The sequence below is a fragment of the Lygodium microphyllum genome, chromosome 17, assembly GCF_053477565.2.
Source record: "Lygodium microphyllum isolate KBCC chromosome 17, Lygodium_microphyllum_v1.1.10, whole genome shotgun sequence".
Taxonomy (NCBI): domain Eukaryota; kingdom Viridiplantae; phylum Streptophyta; class Polypodiopsida; order Schizaeales; family Lygodiaceae; genus Lygodium; species Lygodium microphyllum.
In genome coordinates, this window is record NC_141151.1 from 104890661 (window position 1) to 104913891 (window position 23231).

General features: G+C 43.5%; 1 protein-coding gene across 3 annotated transcripts in view; it reads right to left on the reverse strand.

Annotated features, from left to right (window-relative positions):
* LOC148022224 (Amidase family protein) overlaps window positions 1-23231 on the reverse strand; it is a 227549-nt gene that overhangs the window by 37562 nt on the left and 166756 nt on the right. For all 3 annotated transcript variants that reach the window (XM_087697868.1, XM_087697866.1, XM_087697867.1), the window contains one exon: window positions 11424-11594. In XM_087697868.1, coding sequence (XP_087553994.1) covers window positions 11424-11594 — 171 coding nt within the window. The remainder of the gene's footprint in view (window positions 1-11423; window positions 11595-23231) is intronic.

Below are 23231 nucleotides of genomic sequence, written 5' to 3' on the forward strand. Positions count from 1 at the left end.
CATGACTGCTTCCATCCAAAAACTATAAGGCAAGCTCTTTGCCTTCAGCATACATCTGGCCATCTCCATGAGTGACCGATTCTTCCTCTCTGCTACCCCATTCTGCTGTGGAGTATAGCCTGTAGTATACTGATGGACTATGCCCTTCTGCTGTGCAAAAAGGAATTCAGCATAGAGGACATGTATTCCCACCTCGGTCCGAATGGAGAGTCTTTATCTTGCATCCAGATTGATTTTCAACAAGTGCACTGAAAGCCAAAAATGCAGCATACACTTCTGACTTCTTTTTCAAGCAGTAGACCCAGCAAAAACGTGTAAAGTCATCAATGAATGTCACAAAATAATAACAACCGCCCAATGACATGGTTTGCATAGGCCCACAAAGATCTGAATGCACCAACTGCAATCTGGTTGTTGCTCTGAAAGCAACATCACGAGGAAATGAGAAACGATGCATTTTCCCTAAAATGCATCCCTCGCATAAGTGCTCAGGAGGTCTCTCCAAGAGAGGTAAGCCATCCAGCATCTGAGTACGCTGCAAAAGCATCAAGCTGCCAAAGTTTACATGCCCCAAACGAGCATGCCATAACTCCGCCTGTATCATAGCAGGAGTAAGAGTGGATGTTAAGTATGCCGACTGATCTATTGAACGAGCATCCAACTCATATAAACCATGACACAAAGATCCTGTCAAGACCAAAGTCATGCGTTCTTTATCTCTAACCATGCAACGGTCATCATCAAATGTGACCTGCAAACCACAATGTGCCAAAGAAGAAATAGAAAGCAAATTCTTCTTGATTCCAGGCACAAACAAAGCATCCTGCAGGCGGAGAATAGAGCCATCAATGGCTGTGAGCTGAATCTCCCCAATACCACGAACAGGGTATGATGCATTATTGGCACACTGTACCGATTTCCCAACGGGAGGTGCACTAACTGAAGCAAACAAATCTCTGCGAGATGTAATATGCCTAGAAGCACCACTGTCAAAGAACCAAGTGTCAGCATCCTCTGTAAAGCTAAGTACTCTATCGGCCCAAGAGATGTCATAACTGCACGTGTAAAAACAATAGTCCCTGTCCACAACAAAGGACGCAGACTCACTAGCAGTGCAAGGAGTAGTAGAAACAGACATGCCTGACTCCTTCTTCTTCTCTTTGGCAATACGCTTCCTGCACTTAGTGATATAGTGGCCGGGCTTCTTACAATAGTGACATTTTCCTTTTTTAGCTTGCGTCCCCCCTTGTGTCTAATTCTGCAATGTGTCAGAAGTGCCAGAACTCTGTGGAGCATTTTTCACCTTGCTGTTTTTGCCTTTTTGTCTTGCCACAAAAGCCTGCTCAGAGACTATAGCATCCACACCACTATTTTTTCTTGTTTGCTCCTCCTCTAGAAGCAAACTAACCAGCTGAATAAAAGTGAGTGGGTGCTCAGCAATCCTCATGGTGAGATGAGGTTCAATGCAGTATGAAAAGACAAGTACGAAGGAGGTAAGGAATTCAAGATGGTGGATATCAACTGTGCATCCAAAAAATACTCATCTACATTCATGAGCTGCTCCCTCAAGTCCTGAATCTTATTTAAGTGATCCTGCATGGAATCACCCTCATTCATCTTCAAAGTTTCCAACTCTTTCTTCAAGAAAGAGATCTGAGTCTCATTCTTTCCTGCAAACATATGCTCCAAAGTCAGCCATGCATCTCGTGAAGAAGATGCCGAACGGATATGAGGTATGATGGACCGTTGAACTGCCAGAGCAATCAGCGACAAGGCCTGTGCATCACGTGTATCCCAAGCTTTTTGAGCTGCAGTTCTTGGAGGAAGTGGCTGAGGTGGAGCGGGCTGAGGTCCCCGTTGTCCACGTGCGCCATGGGGAGGAGGAGTAACGGGAGCTATAACTCCTGGTCGAGTTTCCTCTCCACTGACATAATCCCATAAATTCTTGGCCACTAATACATTTTTCATCATGAATGACCAAAGCAAATAGTTGTTTCCATCCAATCTGTCTTCCTTGGATACATACGTAAAGACATCACCTCCTTGATTTACCATGATGACAAATTTCCAAAGACAAAATGAGCAATGCCAAAGCAGTATGGACTGGAAATTTGCAAATTTCCAGAAATTGCAGCAAACACACTTCTGCAATTAATGTGCAAGGGCGTACTCTGTCAAAAAACTGTCTTTTAATGAACGCTTCCCAAGGTGCAAACAGTGCTCAGCAACACTGTTATATCAAAATCCCCAAAATTTTTGCCAAAATTTCTATCAAAACAGTCTTTTTGTGACTGTATCAGCAGTTCATATGCAACTGTCCTCAAAATACACAAAAGCCCCAAAATTTCTGATGATCCAGTCCAGAAATTTTCATCAAATTTATCGCATGTATCCTGTGCTGTGCCTGCCGCGTATGAACCTCCTCTTCCAGAACTTTGTTCTGGGCTAAAATTAAAATTTTTTGTTTAAAATGTACCTGACGTGGAGCAGGCTGACGTGTTGGTCAGACGGTGTGGGTGGACTGCTGGTCGCTAGTCAAACGTAGGCGTCAGTGCTTACGTGTAGCAAGCAGGTGGCGCAGGAAATGGGTAGCCCTAGCGTTTGACCACGTGGAGCCCTGGCGTCTGACGGCGAGGAGGAGGCAGGCGACTGACGAGCGGGAAGCTGTCGACTGACCGTGCTGGCGATTGACGAGCGGGAGGCTGAAGACGAGCAGGCACGCTAGCGACTGGAGGCGACGTCTGAACCTGTGCGCTGGCAGACGGACAGGCGCAGAGACAGGTGGCGTGCCACAAGCAGGCAGCCACAGACACGCTGCGCTTGGATACCATAGGCGGTGCTAGCGAGCAGACGAGCTACAAGTCTTGCCTAACAAGCAGAAGTAGGCAGACACTGGGCAAAGCTGGCGGGGGCTGCAGACAGCAGACTGAAGACTGCTCTGATACCAAATGTGAGATGGAAGGATCGAGGTGCAGCTGAGATTCAGTAGACAGTGTGAGAGTGAGAGACAGAGTGAAGCACGACACCTAAGAGAATAGACTGAAAGAGTGTAACCAGAAAGTACAAAGTACAACCCTTAAACCTTAGGGTTGTAGGGGGTGTTCACACCCGACACACACTAAGTGCCCATAAGTGTGTAACATAAGCATATAAGCACATACAACAATAAGACTATAAGTCTGGGGGAAAAAACCTCTCCTACCGAGAGTAAAAAGTGCCCCAGTATCCTACTGATCATTGACACTCCCATATGAGCGTAGGCGTAAGTGAGGCGTGAGTCAAAAACCCAACACAAAAAGTAAGTTGATTTTTCAGCCAGTTATGGGATTTTCATTAAAAAAATAGATTAACAAAATCACGCGCATCACAATCGCTGTAAACAAGCTGAAAACTGAAGTTTGAATCGGAAGAGGAAGAAGAAGTGATCTAGGAGATCCGTGAGCAAGTGTTCTGGGGTTTTATCCCCCTTTCAGAGTCAACGGAGCCATCAGATTTGGGTTCCAAGCAGCAGAGAAGGAGCTATAATTTTGATGCACGTTTTGTTCTACGAAAAAGCTCCAGGAGATCTAATGCCCAGAGATTGCTTTTGAGTAGTGCAAGGATTCCAAATTCTTTCAATACATATTGATTCAGTTCGTTGTGCTTTGTCTTTGTCGTGTTTACCACTTGTGTATTCTCTTTCTTCTCTTCCATCTCCTATCTCTACTTCCTTCTACCTCTGATCCCCGGTGGATTCGACCTTTTGAGAAAAACCCCTTCGACATTGGTAAACCCGACGTGAAAGGTCATCAGAAGAAGGAAAGACAAGATGGAAGAACCTTTGAACACAATCTCCAGTGATGTTTTGCAACAGTTGGTGCAAAATATGAATATGCTTATACAGGTACAACAACAACAACAACAGGTGATGCAAGCTTCTGCTCAAACAGAAAGTGTTGTGATGAATGCTTTGCAAGCAGTTGAGCATGAGGTGAAGTTATTCAATGGCAGGAATGTATCTGCATATGTACATACCTATGCTCAAAAGATGGAATTCTTTGGAGTGGCTCAACTCGCATGGAGCCAGTATTTTGTACGTGTTACTGTACATGAGCTGAAAGCACGGATTACTGAATTATACGTGTAGGGTGCTGACTAGGTAGCTTTCAAGAAGACACTTAGGGAAGAATTTTACATTGAAGATACTACTTTGATTACGCACAAGACTTTTCACGAGTGGGTTTTACAATCCAATAAGGTCTTGTGGCTACAAAATTGTTAAGAGAATTTGAAAGTCGATTTGAGCAATTGGATCTTGCAGAACAACAAGCTCTTACAAGTCAGAAAATTGAATTGTTTCTACAAGCAGTTGATCTTGAGCTTCAAGAGAAGCTTGATGATTTGCTAGAGGATCAGACTACAGAGACAGGTTTGAAAACAGAGTGGAGACATGTCAAGGAAGCTATTACTGCACTTGTGAAGAAGCATAGAAGAAGAGAAAGATTGCATATCTCTAGCTTGCCCACTATTACGGGAAAGACAGTTGATGTATCCAGTAAGCTACCTACTTCTGTGGTGTGGCTAATCCTATGACTGTACCTGCTATTATTCCCTCTGTTAGGGAAGATGTCTTAGATGAATTGGTCAAAGACATGTGGGATCTTCGATTGAAGGTTGCAAAATTGGACGAAAAAGGATAAGAGGAAAGGGGACCAGCAGCAGCCCCTAAGCCAGGAAAAAGATGTATGTGGTGTGATAGTTTGCAGCATGAGAGAAAGGATTGTGCTGCCTATCAAGAGGTCTTGGCATGACAGCTCATCTTTTGGAAAGATGGCAAGATCCATGCACAAGAAACAAAATAGCCTCTTGCTTTGAATTTTGGAAAGGGAGGTATACAGAAGTTTTTAGAAGACTTGCTTGTCCGAAATGCTTATGCGGCTGTACATGCTTCTACTTTTGGTCTACAGTCGGAAAGAATGCATGGCCAAGTGATGGTTGGACCAAAGGATGAAATATGGACACATGCTTTACATGTAGCTGAAAAGAGAAAGGTTACTGATAGTGAAATGTCTCATGCAGGGCAAGATATTCGTGACATAACTGGCTGGGAATCACCAATAGATGCATATTCAGTGGATGCATATTTGGAAAAATGGCAAAATATGGGTGCAGTTGTTGAAGAGAAACAGATAAGAGATGAAGATAATGCAGGGATATCTAAGAAAGTGACAAGAAGAACTATGGATTTGTCTAAAGCTATAAATCGGCCATCTCTCGAGCATGTTATGGAAGAAAATTTGTAGGAGCAGAAACATGATAGTAAGCAAGAGGAAAAACAACAAGAATATAAGCTACAATCTAATATTGAGACAGTTATGGATACCTTGGAAGACCCTGTACTGGAAGATTCAGCCATTGTATCTATAGATTTTCTTAATGTATCTGAAGAGATTTACGAAGATCATGTTTTACTTGATGCAGAGAGTCAAAGGGAGATTGATGACTTGTTGGATGCACATGATTTGCAGGATAAAGTTATTACCTATGAGACAATTCATAAACTTGAGGATATGCCTGTATTAGAGGATGTTAGATATGATACTCCACAGTTGGAAACTGTTTCAGACGCTTTATCAAAGGCCTCAATTGACAATTCTAAGATGCTTCAAGATATGGATTGTTTCACTATTTTCGGTGATGATGATCATGTGTTGAATGCAAGTGAGACTCTGTTTATGTTGGATGTGGAGCAAAAAGATCAAAAGCAACTTCCCATGTGATGGACTTCGAAAGAGCAAGTATGTTGTTATGTATTTGTTGATGGGTGTATTGATAGCATGTATATGGAGATTCAACAACCTCTAATGTATGATATGCACCCAAGGCCTTATTACCCTAGAGGGGATACAAAATATGGCTCAAGAATTATACAAATGCTGAGTATTTTGATCTATGATCCAGGGGGATGCTTTCTTATATGCATGATGAGCAAAAAGTTTATGCTATGGGTGTTTGATCCGGGTGGTGCATTGGTGGCATATACCGGAGGATATGCAAGTTCAGAGGGGGTGGATGTTGTGATGCTATACGGACACAGTGTGAAAAACTCTAGAATGCAACATCATCCGACTTTCTTAATGATCAAGAGAGTCAATGTGATCTGAGTCATTAGTACTAGTGTGAGTTGCATGGATTATCCAAAAATAATTTTTGGATAATTTTAGTCTATTTTTGATATTATTTATTGTGAAAAAAATCCGAAAAAGCCAAAAAAGCTTCTAGATTAGGATGGCATGCAAAAAGCAAGTTGCTTTTTCAGTCAATTATGGGATTTTCATAAAAAAGATAGATTTATAAAATCGCACACGTCGTGGTCACTGTAAACAAGCTAAAAACTACAGTTTGAATTGGAAGAGGAAAAAGTGATCTGGGAGATCCGCGAGCAACCATCTTGCAATTTTACCCCCCTTTTGGAGCCAACGGAGCCATCAAATTTGAGTTTCGAGCAGCAGAGAAGGAGCTGTAATTTTAATGCATGTTTTGTTCTACGAAGAAGCCCTAGGAGATCTAATGCCTGGAGATTGCTTCTGAGTAGTATAAGGATTCCAGGTTCTTTCAATACATATTGATTTAGTTCATTGTGCTTTGTCTTTGTCGTGTTTACCACTTGTGTATTCTCTTTCTTCTCTTCCATCTCCTATCTCTACTTCCTTCTACCTCTGATCCCCGGTGGATTCGACCTTTCGACAAAAACCCCTCCGACAACGGGCAGAAATGCCCAGTAGAGAATGCCCTCTCTAAGACCTTCTTCACCACCTACTGGTAGGTCGTGAAGGACCCCTTACTGTTGGCCTTCCAGGAGATCTTTAGTTCATGTCGGATGCCAGGGAGTCTATTAGCAGGTCTTATTAGTCTCCTCCCCCAAGGGGAAAACCGGTTGGAGCTATCCTAGTGGAGACCGATCACCGTGTTGCCAGTTGCCTATAAGACACTAGCAAAGATGATTGGTAGGTGACTCCGCCCCGTGCTTCCAAACATCATTCATGACACAGACATACTTTGTCTAGGATAGGAGCATCCTACACAAGGTCTTTACCTTCTTTGAGGGGGACAGAGTGGGCCTAGCACAGTGGTTAGGGTTTGGTGGTACTACTCCTGGATTTCGAGAAAGCATATGACAGGGTGGACTAGGACTTTTTGGTTGGAGGGCACCATGGAGAGGTTGGGCTACCCCCAAGCATGGATCCATGGGGTCTCCGCACTTTACAAATCAGCTACCAGCAGGGTTCTCATTGGTAGCACTTGAGGGGAGGAGTTTCGGCTAGAGAGATCGGTACAACAAGGGTGCCCACTAGCCTCGTATCTCTTCCTACTCTTTGCAAAGGCGATGTCTCACTTCCTTAGATCACGTGCGAGCGGGTTATGTGGTCTCTGACTTCCGGTGAGAGAGGAGATGGAGCTATTAGACTCCGAGTATGCAAATGATACAACACTTTACATAGAGGACAATGAGTTGATGCTGGAGAGAGTGAGACTAGCTCTCAAGGTGTTCTCTACTGCAGTGAGAGTGAAAATCAACTGGCCGAAGTCGGTTGGTTTCCTTACAAACCCGGACTCTAGTACAGAGTGGGGTATCCACTTGGGATTTAGATGGGTGTGTAGAGGGCAGATTGTCCGTTACCTAGGGTTCCAGGTGGGACTCCACATCACCCTTGCCCAGCAAATTTTTCCAGTCCTCGACTCTATTCAGAGGAAGGTGACCTATTGGAGTACTACTCGCCTCTCCCTAGCAGGCCGAGCCCTGGTGGTCAACCAGGTCCTCCTAGCGATGGCTTGGTACATCACCTCATGTTGGTGATTCTCCTCGTCCTATGCCATTCAACTTCACCGCCTAGTGCAGAACCTCCTCTAGGCTGGGTTAGACGGTTCGAGGGACTCTTGGGCCAAAGTGGCATAGGCGACCATCATCTGGCATTGGTCAAAGGGAGGGCTTGGGATCATTGACCCAGAGTATCAGAGTATGGCCATTTTGGGCAAGCTTGTAGTCCGCCGTCTCACACCAGGAGGGAAAATTTGTAAGGTCCTACTGCAAGAGGGTCTCCAGGAGTGTAGACTGAGGCTTGGCGGGGATTGGAAACCATCCTTGAGATGGATCTTCACGATGGCCTAGATCACGCCCCCCAAATCCCCCTTCCTAAGTAGCTTACTTCGGGTGTGGCAAGGCCTCTGTAAAGTCCTAATTCAGAGCTCCCTAGGTTGCCAGGAGAAGATAGACCGCCAGCCGGTGATTTACAACCCCCAAGTCAGAGATCAAGAGGGGGTACAAATCAGCGAGCGCCCCCACATACAGTGGGCTGGTTGGGAGGCCAGCCGGGCTCGCACCATCAAGACCTTGTGGGAGGTGTACAGGTTGGTGGACGAGGAGGTGTTGCAGCAGGCATCAGGTTGCCAGAGAGGAGTTGAATTGAGGAGAAGAGAGATTGATACAGCAATATCTCAGGAGTGGCTTGCCCCCCCGGTACGAGAGGCGGTAGAGCTCGGGGAGGTATGGACCGCTAAGTTTTCACCGACTGGTATTCCCCTACAGGTGGTAGGTAGAGTGGGCGACACCCCGCATGGGACTTTCTTCACCGTTCAGGAGGGGGGGCGTCTGGCCCTTAAAAAATGGCAGCAGGATGAGGGCATAGGTGTCCTTGCATGGAGGAGGATTTGGGTGGTGGGCCTTCAAGGGAAGACTTGGCGTCTGGACCCTTATGTTTTCTGGGAGGAGCTCCGGGAGTGGCGCCTTTAGATTTGGGAGGGCAGACCATTTGATGAGCTAGAGTGGGATCTGGGAGAGTGGCTATGGACGGCCATTGCACTCACCAAGAAGCCACCGAGGTTCCTGGCGTACACAGCCACGATTGGCACACACGTGCTGATGCAGGAGGACATGGGCTGGTGGGCGCCATCGCGTAGCAGGTACTGGGCGGAGCACAACATCACGGATGCTTTTCGATGGACTCTCTGGCACCGTCTATGGGATAGCTGGAGGCCAAGGAGGGTATCATATTTCGTATGGCTGGTGGCACTGAAGGCCTCGCGGTAGGGAGTTGGATAGCCCAGATGCAAGAGGATGGAGATGTAAACACTGCACAGAGCAGTTTTTGGAAACTCCAAAGCATTGCCTTTGGTCTTGTGAGGCGGCGTAGCTAGTGTGGAGAGGAACATGTTGCATCCTTTGCCGCATAGGACCTAGCCTTGGATGTATCTCATGGGGAGCTTTCTGTTGGCAAGCAGTCAATCAGCGTCGTCACCTTTTGTATGAGGCTGGGACGCAGGACACGATCTTCCTTATTGAGACTGGGTCATGCACAGTAGTCGGCTTGGAGGCTCTACCCATCTGCCAGGTACTAGAGCCCACAGCAGACCGCTTTGAGGTATGGGAGATCATCGGGAGTATGACTGGATGGCATATCTGGAAGGCGCGGTGTCAGGAGGTTTTTTGGCGGGGAGAGACTTTTAGTATAGTCGACTTTAGCAAAGCTCTAGACCTTCATCATCCACTCCCTCCACAATTGATGGGACCAGGTGCAGGCCGATTCTCGAGCTCGGCAAGAGCTCCAATCTCATTTCATGCGCACTTGGGGTGGCCAAGTCCTATTTTTCATGATGCAGGTAGGCAGCCCCAGATGGCAACACCCCCTCCCCCCCCCCCCCATGGCTTCTTGCCCCCATCCCCCCTAGACCGCCCTGAGAGGCTTGTATACTTGATATATTTGTGACTTTGATCAGCTCCAGCTAGTCTGTTGAGCATGAGCACTTCCTTGTACTTAGGTTTTTTCTGAAGGAATATAATTAGCCACACTTTATTTGCAAAAAAGAAAAAGAAAAAGAAAGATGACAGGATGCCTCATCACATGGGGTCCAAAGAACTAAAGTGAGTTTGTCTATGTCATTTGATTCTTGAGGGAAACTTTTGACATCTAGAGATGCTTTCTGTAATCAACTGTGTATCCTTGTAGGGATGGCTCTAGCGGGGCTAGCAAGGTGGATTTGATCCAAACTGCTATGCTGGAAATTGAAAAATTTGAGGCAAGGAAACAAGATCAAGATAAAGGGAAGGCCTTGTAGGCCTTGATGCAAGAAGATGTAACATTATGAAGATTGCAATATGGAATGTGAAGGGTGTTTCTTACCAAATTTTAGTACATGGTGCAACTATGTATATTTGAAGGCTCTTATCTAGCCCCTATCTTTGCTCTAATAATCTCACTGTGTACCAATGGTTTGTTTCATATCATACAGGCAATCATCATCACTAATGGCCTCTCAATACTCTTCCAAGTTTTTTTGCAAAGACCTAGACCCATATCTGGACTCCACATAGCAGGGACAAGGCAACCATCGCATGGGGTACCAATCGTTTGTTTCATATCATACAGGCAATTGTCATCACTAATGGCCTCTCAATACTCTTCCAAGTCTTTTCACAAAGACCTAGACCCATATCCAGACTCCACATAGCAGGGACAAGGTAACCGTGTATCAAAGAACAAAATTTGGTATAAGGTTCCTGGAACTGCACATATGCACTCTTCCTCTTGAGTGCTCTGAGGATTGCATACTCTCTGTACAAGGTGGCAACTGCTGCATCTCACAATCCTCGTTGTCAGTTGACTGAAAGTGACCCCCAATTGTACATGGGATCTAACATACTCACTGGGTCACCCAAGCTTTGTGACATTGATTACCATCACCTTGGTGTTTCTAAGAGTGGTCGCTCTCCATCCTTTGTCCAAGTGAAATGCCTGCAATGCATCTATTTGTCGTCAGGCTTTACTCTCCATCCTTTGTCCAAGTGAAATGCCTGCAATGCATCTATTTGTCTCTGCAAGCCTCACAAGTATCTGCCGTTAGTACCACATCATCTGCATACATCTTTTGTTGCTCCATTTTCATATTGGTTGCATTAGAGGCTTATTGTTGTGGTAATTGGCTTCAATGATATCAGCAGGGGTTGTCACCTACTATATGGCTGCTCTATGGTTAGAGATTATTTGCATGACTTGATCGCTGCTCATATGTGATGGTCTGGGATACTCTGTTTTCTCTTTCTTGCTATCACAATTGTGACATTTTTTTGGGTTTTTCTTTTCGTAGTGGTGAATATGGCTTTTGCATGTTGGCCAAGCAGTCTCTTGTATACCTGGGTACTCTTTAATTTCAGCAACCTTTACAGAGAAGAAAAAAGAGCTACAACCTAGCCTTAAAACGATAAGGGGATGAGCATTCATGCTAGAATGTTAATAGGAATTCCAAATAGCATACCTACAATCGAGAAAAATTACTCAGTCAAAATCTACTAAAAGTTTAATTTAGGGAAGCATTAGGGAAAATCAGGTGTTATTCACAAGGTGAAACAAAAAAGGAGACTTGGAGGCTTGTGTTATATATGAACTTACCTCAGGGTCAGCATCATTTACATATCCCACTGTGAGTTTTGTTATGTCAAGAGTAAAAGGATCCTTTAACTGAATGTCCTTTGAAGAGAGATCATCAGAATCCTTGCCACGAATCAAATCTAGAATTATTGCACAGTCAGCTGCACTTCTACAAAATGGTCCAAGTTTGTCCTAAAACAGAGAGAAGACACACATTTCATTAATGCCACAAAATTTGACAGGTTGTAAAGCATTTATACATGTTCTATAACAAAGACACATGCAATTGGATCTCCATAACACTTATCAGTGTAAAAGAAGAGCAACATCAATAGGACATGATTTCCATTTTCATTTTCGGTGAATTGAAGTGCCACATGCAAGAAAGGCATTGATTTGTAGCAGATCTTTCATATACATTGTTACAATCTCTTGTAGATACATTACTGGAAAAGATGTGCTAGTCTCCAAGAAGTTGTTGTTCCATGATGGGGACAACTTTCAGAAGATCATTTGCCACTCACATTCATAAATAGAAAGCTAGAATCATAACCTTTACTTCAAGTGTTAGTTATGCTCTTGCTTCAGAAGAAAAGCATCTGCATTTGGTAACAAATGAATTGTACAATGAGAAACAAAGTGAAAGGACCAATCCACCCCTCTGGCTTTGTGGACTGACTAGCATTTGTGAAACAAAACCAAGGCTACTCAAGGGTGCTTGGTGAAGACAGGCCCTTGTGTCCATGCCTCTCATATGTCAACATAATTTGCTGTCTGTTTTATTTGTTTACAGCTGTATTGTGGTTGTAGTTCTGTTGTCATCATGTCCATGTAGTTTGCTATCTGTTTCCTGGGAGTTAGATATGCAAGTTTGTGTACAAGCCTTCATCATCATTGATGCCACTATCACATTTTTCATCAGAAATCCTTGATCATCTCAGCACACCAGTGAAACCTTGAGTCAAGTCCCTGTCATCTATCAGCCCTCTAGTCACACTTGATAGCCCAAGCTCCAATCCATGCTGGTGTTTTCTCAGCAAGGGAAACAATTGACTTATGCTGGTTGATGTTCAGAAACACCATTCTGTAAGAGATCTAAAGAACTAGAGAAGCCACTACAACATCACCAAGTCATCTTCTACATGCCATTGGTCAAAAACTCCTAGTGTTGAAGCTCTACTCTCACTTTATTCATGTATCCTTAAGCTTGTCCCTGGCTTAGAGAATGCTAACTACCCCATTGCAAAGACAAGGAGAAAAGGTAGGAAGCTGAGGGGAACCTTCTCTAGAGGATCCTCTCAAGCATAGGTAACTCCTATGTTTGGCCATTAATAACACTCGAAAAACAACCATTGCAGACATGACCTAAAAATTTCCTCCAAAATCTGTCCCTGATTATTAGAGGCCAACTTTACCCTTTCTAAGATTCATTGTCATCTGCAAAATGCATTGAGGGAGCTAGACACACATGCCTCTTTGGATGAGTTTATAGGACAGCTGGCTGAGATAATACCTTTTTTTTTCAAGTAAAATGTGGCTAATGATATTACTCAGAAGGCTGATTACAACGAAGTGCACATGCTCAACAGACTAGTTGGAGCTGATGCAAATCACAAATCCATCGTGTATACAAGCCTCTCAAGGCGGTTTGGGGGGGATGGGGGCAAGAAGCCATGGAGGGGGGTGTATCGCCATCTAGGGCTGCCCACTTGCATCGTGAAGAATAGGTCGTGGCCGCCCCAAGTGAGCAGAAAGTAAAGACAGAGCTCCTGACGAGCTCGAGACTTGCCCTACACTTGGTCCCAACGGCCATAGAGGGAGTGGATGATAGAGGTCCAAAGCTTTGCCAAAGTCGCATATACTGAAAGGCACTCCCTGCCAAAAACCACTTGACAGTGTGCCTTCCAAATGTGCCATCCTGTAAGACTCCTATGATCTCCCATACCTCTAAGTGCTTTGCTGTAGGATCCGATACTTGGCGGCTAGGTAAACTCCAAGCAAACCACTGTACAAGACCCAGCCTCGATGTGAAAAATCGTGTCCTTCATCCAGGCCTCATACAAAAGGTGACAACCCTAGTTGACTGCTTGCCAGCAAAAAGCCCCCCACAAGATACATCCAAGGCTGGGTGCCACACGGCAGAGAATGGCCGAGATAATACACACTTTAGCAGCCTATGCTTTCCCACACACTACACCGTTAGATAAGCCTCCATGAGGTAATGCCCCATAGAATGGCTAGTATGATGATGAGTACAGAGAGATATGAGCACATTTTCAGTGAGAGGTGGCACTTTGCATATGTACACACACAAGCATGCTCAGATGCAAGGTGGTTTCATACGTTTAGTATGATACGATTCGTGCGTGAACTAGCATCGTATAGAAGGTATACACAAAAATAAAATACGTTGTTTCATACATTCATTAAAAGATGCATATAACATTATATATATGTATATATAAAAATACATATAAAATGTGCAACTTAAAGATAGATCAATCATCACAAAGTTTCATGAATTAGAGAGAGAACAATTGCAAAGCAATATAGGTCTAAAGAGTTGAAACTAGAGTCATGTATTGAGACTCCATGATTAATCTCCTCCAGCTCCATGTAGAGATCCTTGAACATAGGGATAGGAGAAACTTGGAAGAGGTGAGGGAAAGGGAGAGGAAGAGGGGGAGGGGGAGGGGGAGAGAGAGAGGGAGAGAGGGAGTAGGGTGCTTGAAGAAGATGGAGGCTTGAAGAAGATGAGCAAGCTGCAAACTAACTTGTGTGGTTGGATAGGGGGGACAGAGCTGCTCTTTTATAAGGGCTGAGCCTTGGGGTGAGGGAGAAAAGGAGAGGAAGTATGATTCATGAAGGATGGAGGAGTGTGAAAGAAAAAGTGAAGTTCAAACTTCAAACTCCAAACGGTCTGAAAAAATGGTCAAAAAGCGGCACCAACGGTCGGATTTTGTATGCAGGCACAACAGTCACCTTTTCCAAACAATTCGAATGCACAGATCTTGTACATAACCATATAGTATGACTGTACGGAACGATACTGTAGGGAATGTTCCATACACGCACAGAATGCAGCCAGGCTCAGACGATTGGTACACAAAAAGAAGTGGGGATCCATGAGCAAACTAGAAACTGAAATGTATTCCATGTTCTTGGGAAACGACAGCGAGAGCATGGAAAAGGATGCATGAGAGCGAGCCACCTATAGAGATTACTAGACCTGGCGATTGGCATGAATATCCTTGTACACTTTATGATGTTCCTGGCCAAGATCCTATGCCACTCCTCTCAACATCAAGACCAGCAAATTGCAGATTTTTCACAAAAAAAAGTGAGGAATGCCATATGGAAACTGAAAAATAGGAAAGCCAAAGATCATGATGGTTTAGTAGCAAAACACCTCACGCATGCTTGTGATATCTTGGCACCAGTGCTAGCTCATATCTTTAATAGGGCAGTTTGTGAGGGATTTCCAACCAGTTGGTCAGACCATACTATTATGCTGCTCTTTAAGAGTGGAAACCCCGCACTAAGTAACTATTGAACTATCATGATTGGACACATGCTGGCCGATATATGACTCTATTGTGGAACAAGCATTAAGTGAATGGACCAAGATGCATGGCCTGAGATCAAAAGGCTAGGTTGGCTTCAGGAGGGGATGTACAACTCTAGATTCACATTGAGGGCAATCATCGAATAAGGCAAGGCATTCAAGAAAAAGATCTATTGCTGTTTTGTGGACTTTCGCAAGGCCTTTGACACAGTGCCATGTGCTAGACTCATGACAAGAATGCAAGACATTGATGTGCCCTTAGAGATACAATGGAGTATCTATGCCTTGTAGGAGACAGTGACAAGTAGAGTACAGACATTTGAGAGCATCTCGGATATAGTCAAAAGCACCATTGGGGCGAAACAAGGCTGCCCACTTTCACTGACACTATTTGGGATGTATATAGATGAAATTTCAGAATATGGGTACAGAACTGGTGAGGCTGGAGGGGCTGGAGCCAGCCTAGTTGGACTGCTGATACCATTACTACTTTATGAAACAATATTGTACTTATATCTAACTCACCCAAGGGACTAAATAGACACTTGGATGCATTATCAGCTTTTTGAAGAGAGAGAGACCTTAAGGTGAATCTTGGGAAAACTAAAGTTATGGTATTTAACACTTCAGCTGCGTGGGTGACAAGAGTTGAGCACCAGTTTACTTTCAATGGAGAGCGAGTGGAGATGGTCAGCAGTATGTTTATTTGGGGGTCACATTGAAGAGACCACAATTCTCTTGGACAGAGACATCAGAGGCTCGTTTGGCAAAAGCATATATAGCCTTAGGTGCATTGGAGAGGCAATTTGCTCACATACAGTTTCATGAACCCCGCACCAAATTGTGGCTTTTTGATAACTTGGTTACACCCACACTTCTATATGGGGCAACTATTTGGGGTCCGAGTCTCTCCACACGAGGAGGCAGCCTTTTGGAGATCAAGATGGACCAGAGAAGGAATACTATGACGGGTGGGAGCATATGGAAAGACCATTGGTCATTATGATCTCACATATGATACGAGTGAAGAGCTTGACCCCACATGAGATTATCAAAGCAGCTGAGTTGGGAGCATCACCTTGTGAGAGTGCGCAACGAAAGAAGGAAAGTGAAAACACACACACACACACAGAGGAAGCAGAACATGAAGGAATAAATACTACATTGACTAAAGAAGAATGCTGAATACACTGTACGCAGGCCCAAGCATCAATGAGGGCACCAGATCAGGCTGAGATGATGATGGCAGCACCCATGTTGGAGAATGTAAAAGGCGGAGAGTGCAAGGCCTGCAAAAGACAAGTGATCAGCCAAGTGTGGGCTGTGGCTATAAATAGCCAAACTCCTCCAAAGCTGGCCGATTGCTATCAGGGTCTCTAAATCTAGCCAATCTGCATGGTGGTACGGCTAGAATAAATGCAATCCAACTACTAGAAAAAAAAAATGATGACAAATTATGCCAGGTAGTCGTGGAGCCACTAAGCACTAGTAGGGGGTGGAATCTTTTTTTTGCAAGTAAAATGTGGCTTATTATATTACTCAAAAAGCTGATTACAACTGAGTGCTCATGCTCAACAGACTAGCTGGAGCTGAAACAAAGTCACCAGTACATCATGTATACAAGCCTCTCAAGGCGGTCTAGGGGGGATGGGGGCAAGAAGCCATGGTGGGGGAGGGGGGGGGGGGGGGGGGGGGGGGTGGTGTGCGGGCGGGGCATGAGATGACAAACTAACATGACTAAAGAAGACATACTAACACCCCCTCTCAGATACTAGGAGAGTCCGAAGACCCAACAATTGCATATGATGAAGCATAGAAGCTTGAGGCAAAGGCTTCGTGAAGAGAACCGCCACAATGTCCTCCATGGGACAGTGACCACCACCAACTCGCGCAAGGCTGCAATCCAATGCTCCTAAGTGGGAGTCTTCATGAAATAAGACAATAGAGCCACAACAAAAGAAATATCAGGCCGAGTATGAACAAGCGAGATGAGGGAGCCAACAAGACACCTATAATGAGTGGCATCTATAAGGGGAAAACCAATTTTCAAAAGCTTGGACTCCATGGGGCATGAAATAGGCCGACAAGTGGCCATACTAAACTCTGAGAGAAGCACGGAAATGTACCTGTGCTACGAATAAAAATGCCATGTGCCATCTGATAAACCTCCAATCCAAGGAAGAAGTGAAGGATCCCTAGATCCATCATGTCAAACTCATGTCCCAAAATCTCCCAAGTACAATCAACCACCTAAGTATAGCTCCCTATAATGATAAGATCATCCACGTGTAAGATGAGCAAAACATACTTTGCACCCGCAACCGAGAAGTATAGGTTGGGGTTATGTGTTGATCAATGGAAGCCACTCTAAATAAAGAAGTGACCAATCCTCTAGTACCATGCTCTGGGAGCTTGATTTACACCATAAAAAGCCTTCCAAAATATATAGATATGATTCTCCTTCCCTTGCACAAGAAAACCAGGAGGCTGGGTGTTTAATGTTGAGATATCGAGCTCCACTCGTGATATGCTAGGGTGACCGTTGTGCATTTATGTCACCGACGTGTCAGTTGCAGATGTGGTTGGTACACCGCCCATGAATAATAGCTAGATGACAGCTATCCTTATCTACTCTAGTTCGTGGCTCAGTTAGTATGCCACCTTAGTTATTTGAGTTTGGTTTGAGACCCATATATAGGGTTCTTCTATTTCTTTGTAAGAGACTTCTTTTTGGCTTACACAACTAAGAAGAGGAAAACTGTTTTCAGCCTCCACCCTTGTGTGTATTCCCCCATTGTGCAAGCAAGAAAGCTACAAGTGAGACTCCTTCCTTCTCTCCCACAATCTTGATATTTAAAGAGAGAGAAAGAGGCAAACAAGAATGGGAACCATGAACAAAGAGTAGTGTACTCTCTCTTCTTGCATTATTCATTCATTCCGTAACACACAAAGGATACTAAGTCACACATACAATGTATGAAAATAAGTCAACCGACCAAACACCTCTAACTTGACTAACCGACTCATTATTACAGCACACAAGATGGTAATAGGTAGCTACAATTGTACAACTAAGTTGGTGTAGATACTGAGCTTGAAAACACTCCCCCTCAAGCTCCAGTCAATTGTACTCCAAGTAGCTCCCTGAAGTAAACAAACTTATCTCTACCAAGTGATTCGGTAAAGATGTCATCTACCTGATCTTTAGTCTTCACATGAAGTAGATCTATCTTTCCTGTAAGTACCATTTCCCTAATAAAATGATAATAAATTTCGATGTGCTTTGATCTAGCATGATAGATTGGGTTGCTAGCCAATAGCACACTACTCATGTTGTCACAATGTAATGTGACCTTCCTATCCAATTGTACATCCAAGTCACATAATAGATTCACAATCCAAACTGCTTCACATGAAGCTAGGGCTCCACTGCTATACTATACCTCTATGCTAGAGAGAGCAACTAGAGACTTCTTTTTATTGCTCCAGCTAACCATACTATTGCCTAGACTAAAAGCATAACCACTAGTTGATTGTCTATCATATACACGAACAGCCCAATCAGCATGTGTATAACTTGTTAGCTCAAGTGGCTTTGCGAACTCATAAAATAGCCCATAATCAACAGTACCCTTCACATACCGTATAATCCTCTTGGTTGCATCCAAGTGAGGTTTGCATGGCATCTGTATAAACAGACTAATCAAAACTATTGATAGTTAACATAAGGACAGGTAATAGTAAGATAAATTCGGCTACCCACCACCATTTGCCTATACATAGTTGCATTCTTTATCTTACTTCCAACATCAAATGCAAGTTTGACATTCTGATCCAATGGTGTGTTAAAGATGGAGATGGTAGCTCCAAGCTTAGTATATAGAGTGAATAATGGAGGGAGAGTGAGAGTGTAGACACAGCTCCACACATGATTCAATTCAAGTGTGTAAGTGAAAGTACAAAGTATAACCCTTAGACCTAAGGGTTGTGCAAGTGCCTTAAGGTGTGTTCACACTCAAGAGTGTGTAAAGCACGGTTAGTGACCGAATTGTGTAACATAAACACACAAATTGAGAATAATGTGACTGGTGAAGAAAACCTCTCTTGCAAAGATAAAAAGTTCCCTAGTGTCCTACTATGGATCACCAACACTCCTCTGTGAGCGTAGGCATAAGTCAAACCCAACAAATCCCCCTAGAGTGAAAACTGATCAGCATACAAGGATTATCCACCAAAGGAGATCAAATTGAAAGCATTGCGAAATGCTTCAAATTTGTCACGAGAAAGAGCTTTGGTGAAGATGTCTGCCATATTGTTGTTGGTAGGACAATAGACAAGGCTAGTATCCCCTGCATGTAGCCTCTCTCTGACAAAGTGATAATGTATCTCAATGTGTTTCGTACGTGCATGAAACATTGGGTTCTGTGCCACTAAAATGGCACTCTTAACTATCAGTAAACAGAGTAGGCTCCATGATAGATACATCAAGATCAGCCAACAAATGTCTAAGTCATACACATTCCTCAAAAGATGTGACATTTTTTAATGCCTTGGTATGGCACTTGTTCAAAACGTGAGAAGCACACATACCTGCTTCCATCCAAAAGCCATGTGGCAGATTCTTAGCTTTCAGTATACATCTGACCCTCTCTATGAGTGACCGATTCTTCCTTTTTGCAATCCCATTCTGATAAGGAGTATATGCAGTAGTATACTAATGGGCAATGCCTTTTTTCTTCAAAACATTACTCAACAAAGAGAACATGTATTCACCCCCTCGGTCTGAACGGAGAATCTTAACCCTACAACCAAATTCATTTTCCACAAATGCAATAAAAGCCAAAAAATGCATCATACACCTCTGAATTTTTCACCAATGAATAGACCCAACAAAAGCGAGTAAAGCCATCAATAAAGGTGACAAAATAATAACATCTATCCAATGACTTTGTCTACATAGGTTCACATACATCTAAATGCATAATTTGCAACCTGGCTATTGCCTTAAAAGTAGCATCATGAGGAAAAGAGAACGATGCATTTTCCCAAAATGCATCCCTCATAAATATGCTGAAGAGGTCTCTCCAACACAGGTAAACCATCTACCATCTGAGTACGCTACATAAGTATCAAACTGCCATAGCTAACATGTCTCATGCGAGCATGCCATAACTCTACTTGTGACATAGCAGAAGTAATAGTAGATGCCAATTGGATTGACTGATCAATCAAATAAGCATCTAACTCATAGAGTCCATGACATGATGTGCCAAACAATACCAAAGTCAAGAATTTCTTATCCCTGGCCATGTATTTGTCATCGTCAAATGTGACCTGCATACTGCACTTTGCTAAAGAAAAAATAGACAACAAATTCTTCTTTATCCCTAACACATATAATACATCTGCAAGCATGCCATAACTCTGCTTGTGACATAGCAAAAGTAATAGTAGATGCCAAATGGACTGATTGATCAATCGAATAAGCATCTAACTCATAGAGTCCATGACATGATGTGCCAATCAATTTTAAAGTCAAGAATTCCTTATCCCTGGCCATGTATTTGTCATCGTCAAATGTGACCTGCATACCACACTTTGCTAAAGAAAAAATAGACAACAAATTCTTATTTATCCCTAACACATATAATGCATCTTGTAAATGGAGAGTAGAGCCATCAATGGCTTTCAAGACAATCTCCCCAACACCTTTAATAGGGTAAGATGCATTGTTGGCACATTGCACAGATTTGCCAATAGAAGCTGCAATAACAGAGGAAAATAAATGCTTGCGGGATGTAATGTGCTTAGTAGGACCACTGTCAAACGACCATGTGCTAGCATCCTTAGTAGAGCTGAATGCTCTATCAGCCCAAGCAAAATCATAACTGCAAGTGTAAAAACTACAGTCACAGTCAACAACAAAAGATGCGGACTCTGTAGCAGTATAAGGTGCATCAGAAACAAATATCCTTGACTTCTTCTCCTTGGCAATGTGCTTCTTACATTCTATGATGTAGTAACCTAGCTTCTTACAATAATGACAATTATCCTTCTTGGCTTGCGTACCCCCTGCTTCTTGTTTCTCTATGAAGTACTTGAACTTCCAAAACTCTGCAAAGCATTTCTAGACTAGCCTAGGATTCAAGCGTATCCTCCATTTGTCCTAGGATTCAAGCATAGTCTCAATACATTGCCACTACATCGATAGTGAACTAGTTTTCTCTAGCAAGTGTGGATTGCATTTCCAACATTTTCTGACCCGAATTCCAAGAAATTTCTGCAATGTATGCCCAAAAGCACTTTCTAGAGCAGAAATGCACCTTTCTTGCAAAGCCCCTTGCTATAGATCTTACTTCCCGAATAAAAATAATAAAGGATACCTATCACCTTGGAAGACAAAGTGGATTTGAGCTGTGGGAGTATGAACAAAATTGCCAACGCCTGGTCGAGTTGAGGACCTGGTGGCAGCTGGTGAACAAGCAGCAGAAGCTAGTGGTGCTGGTGAAGCACAGGCAACACGAGAGCTAGTGGTGCATAGACAGAGTTGGCTGCCCTGGCGACAGGCAGCACTGGACAAAATAGGGGGCAGTGTAGGACTAGACACGTGCAGGGTGTGGTGCAGCAGTGATTGGATCAAGGGGCAGCATAGATGCACAGCAATGCTACAAGCAGCAGCTTCTGAGCTGAGGTGGCAGCGGCTGTTGGGCAACAATGCTGCAGGATGCCCATGTTGCAGTCAGAAATTGCTCAGCTGTCTGGTCGAGGGCAGTAGTAGGGTGGCGAGCCTGCGGGCTTGCTAGGAGCTCGGAGCTGATCTGGACCTGGCGAGGTTGAGCTGGATTGGGCGAGCCTAGGAGATCTGATATCAAATGATGAAGATGGAGATGGCGGCTCCAAGCTTAGTACAGAGTGAATAATAATGAGAGAGTGACAGTGTAGACAGCTCCACACACAATTCAATTCAAGTGTGTATGTGAAAGCACAAAGTACAACCCTTAGACATTAGGGTTGTGTAAGTGCCTTAAGCCATGTTCACACTTGAGAGTGCAAAGTACGGCTAGTGACCGAACTATCTAACATAAATACACAAATAGAGAATAATGTGACTAGGGGAGAAAACCTCTCTTACGCAGAGTAAAAAGTGCCCTAGTGTCCTACTGCGGATCACCGACACTCCTTTGTGAGTGTAGGCATGAGTCAAATCCAACATGGTGTTTCCATGGGCTTATAGTCCATCATCCCATATTTCAGAAACATATCCTAAGCATACTATTTTTGTAGGAGCCAAATTCGTTGAGGTGTAGACACAACTTTAATTTCAACAATACCATGGTCATCATCTCTAGTGATGATCAAGTCATCCACATAAATCACTAAGAATACATAACCCTTCTCCATCTTCTTTGTAAATAGACTATGGTCTGCATGTTCCATTTGAGACCCAAGCTGCTGTAAATACGTACTAATGCGAACATTCGATGTTCTCGGTGCTTGCTTTAATCTGTACAAGGCCTTTTTTAGCTACACATATGATTCGGATAATCATGGTGTACATAACCCTCAAGTTGTTCCATATACACTTTCTCGATCAAATCTCCGTTCAAAAATGCATTCTTGATATCCATCTGCCAAAGCTTCCATCCCTTAGACACTACTAAAGCAATGACAGTTCTCACGCTTGCCATCTATGCAACTGGGCTGAAAGTCTCCTCATAATCCAAACCATATTGCTACACATAACCCTTAGTAACCAACCAGGCTTTGTATCTCTTCAAAGATCCATTTGCTTTGCATTTCAGTTTGTAAACCTATTTACAATCAATGGGTACTTTGCCTTCAGGCAACTTGAGCAAATCCCATGTGTCATTTTCAGCCAATGCTACATATTCCTCATCCATGGCAACACATCACTTTTTATCTCCAACTGGGTCATTGAACTTCGTGGGCTCTTTATAACCCATCATTTTAGTCATGTAAGCAAAATGTCTGGCTGAATACCCACAATAAGTCAGCCTATCAATAAGCTTTCTGACTCTCTCTAACCTTCTTAACTGTGGTTCACTATGCAATTGCCTCTCATGAGGAGGTACATACCTGCTTTGTCTTACTCTAGGTGTCATAACAAATGATATACCCAATTCACTATCAAGACTGTCACTGCCAGGTGAGTCATATCTAGATGTAAGTAGACTAGTAACATCATCCATCTTCTTGTCTTTGCCTTTATCTAATCTCCCCCTCACTAACATATTCATATCACT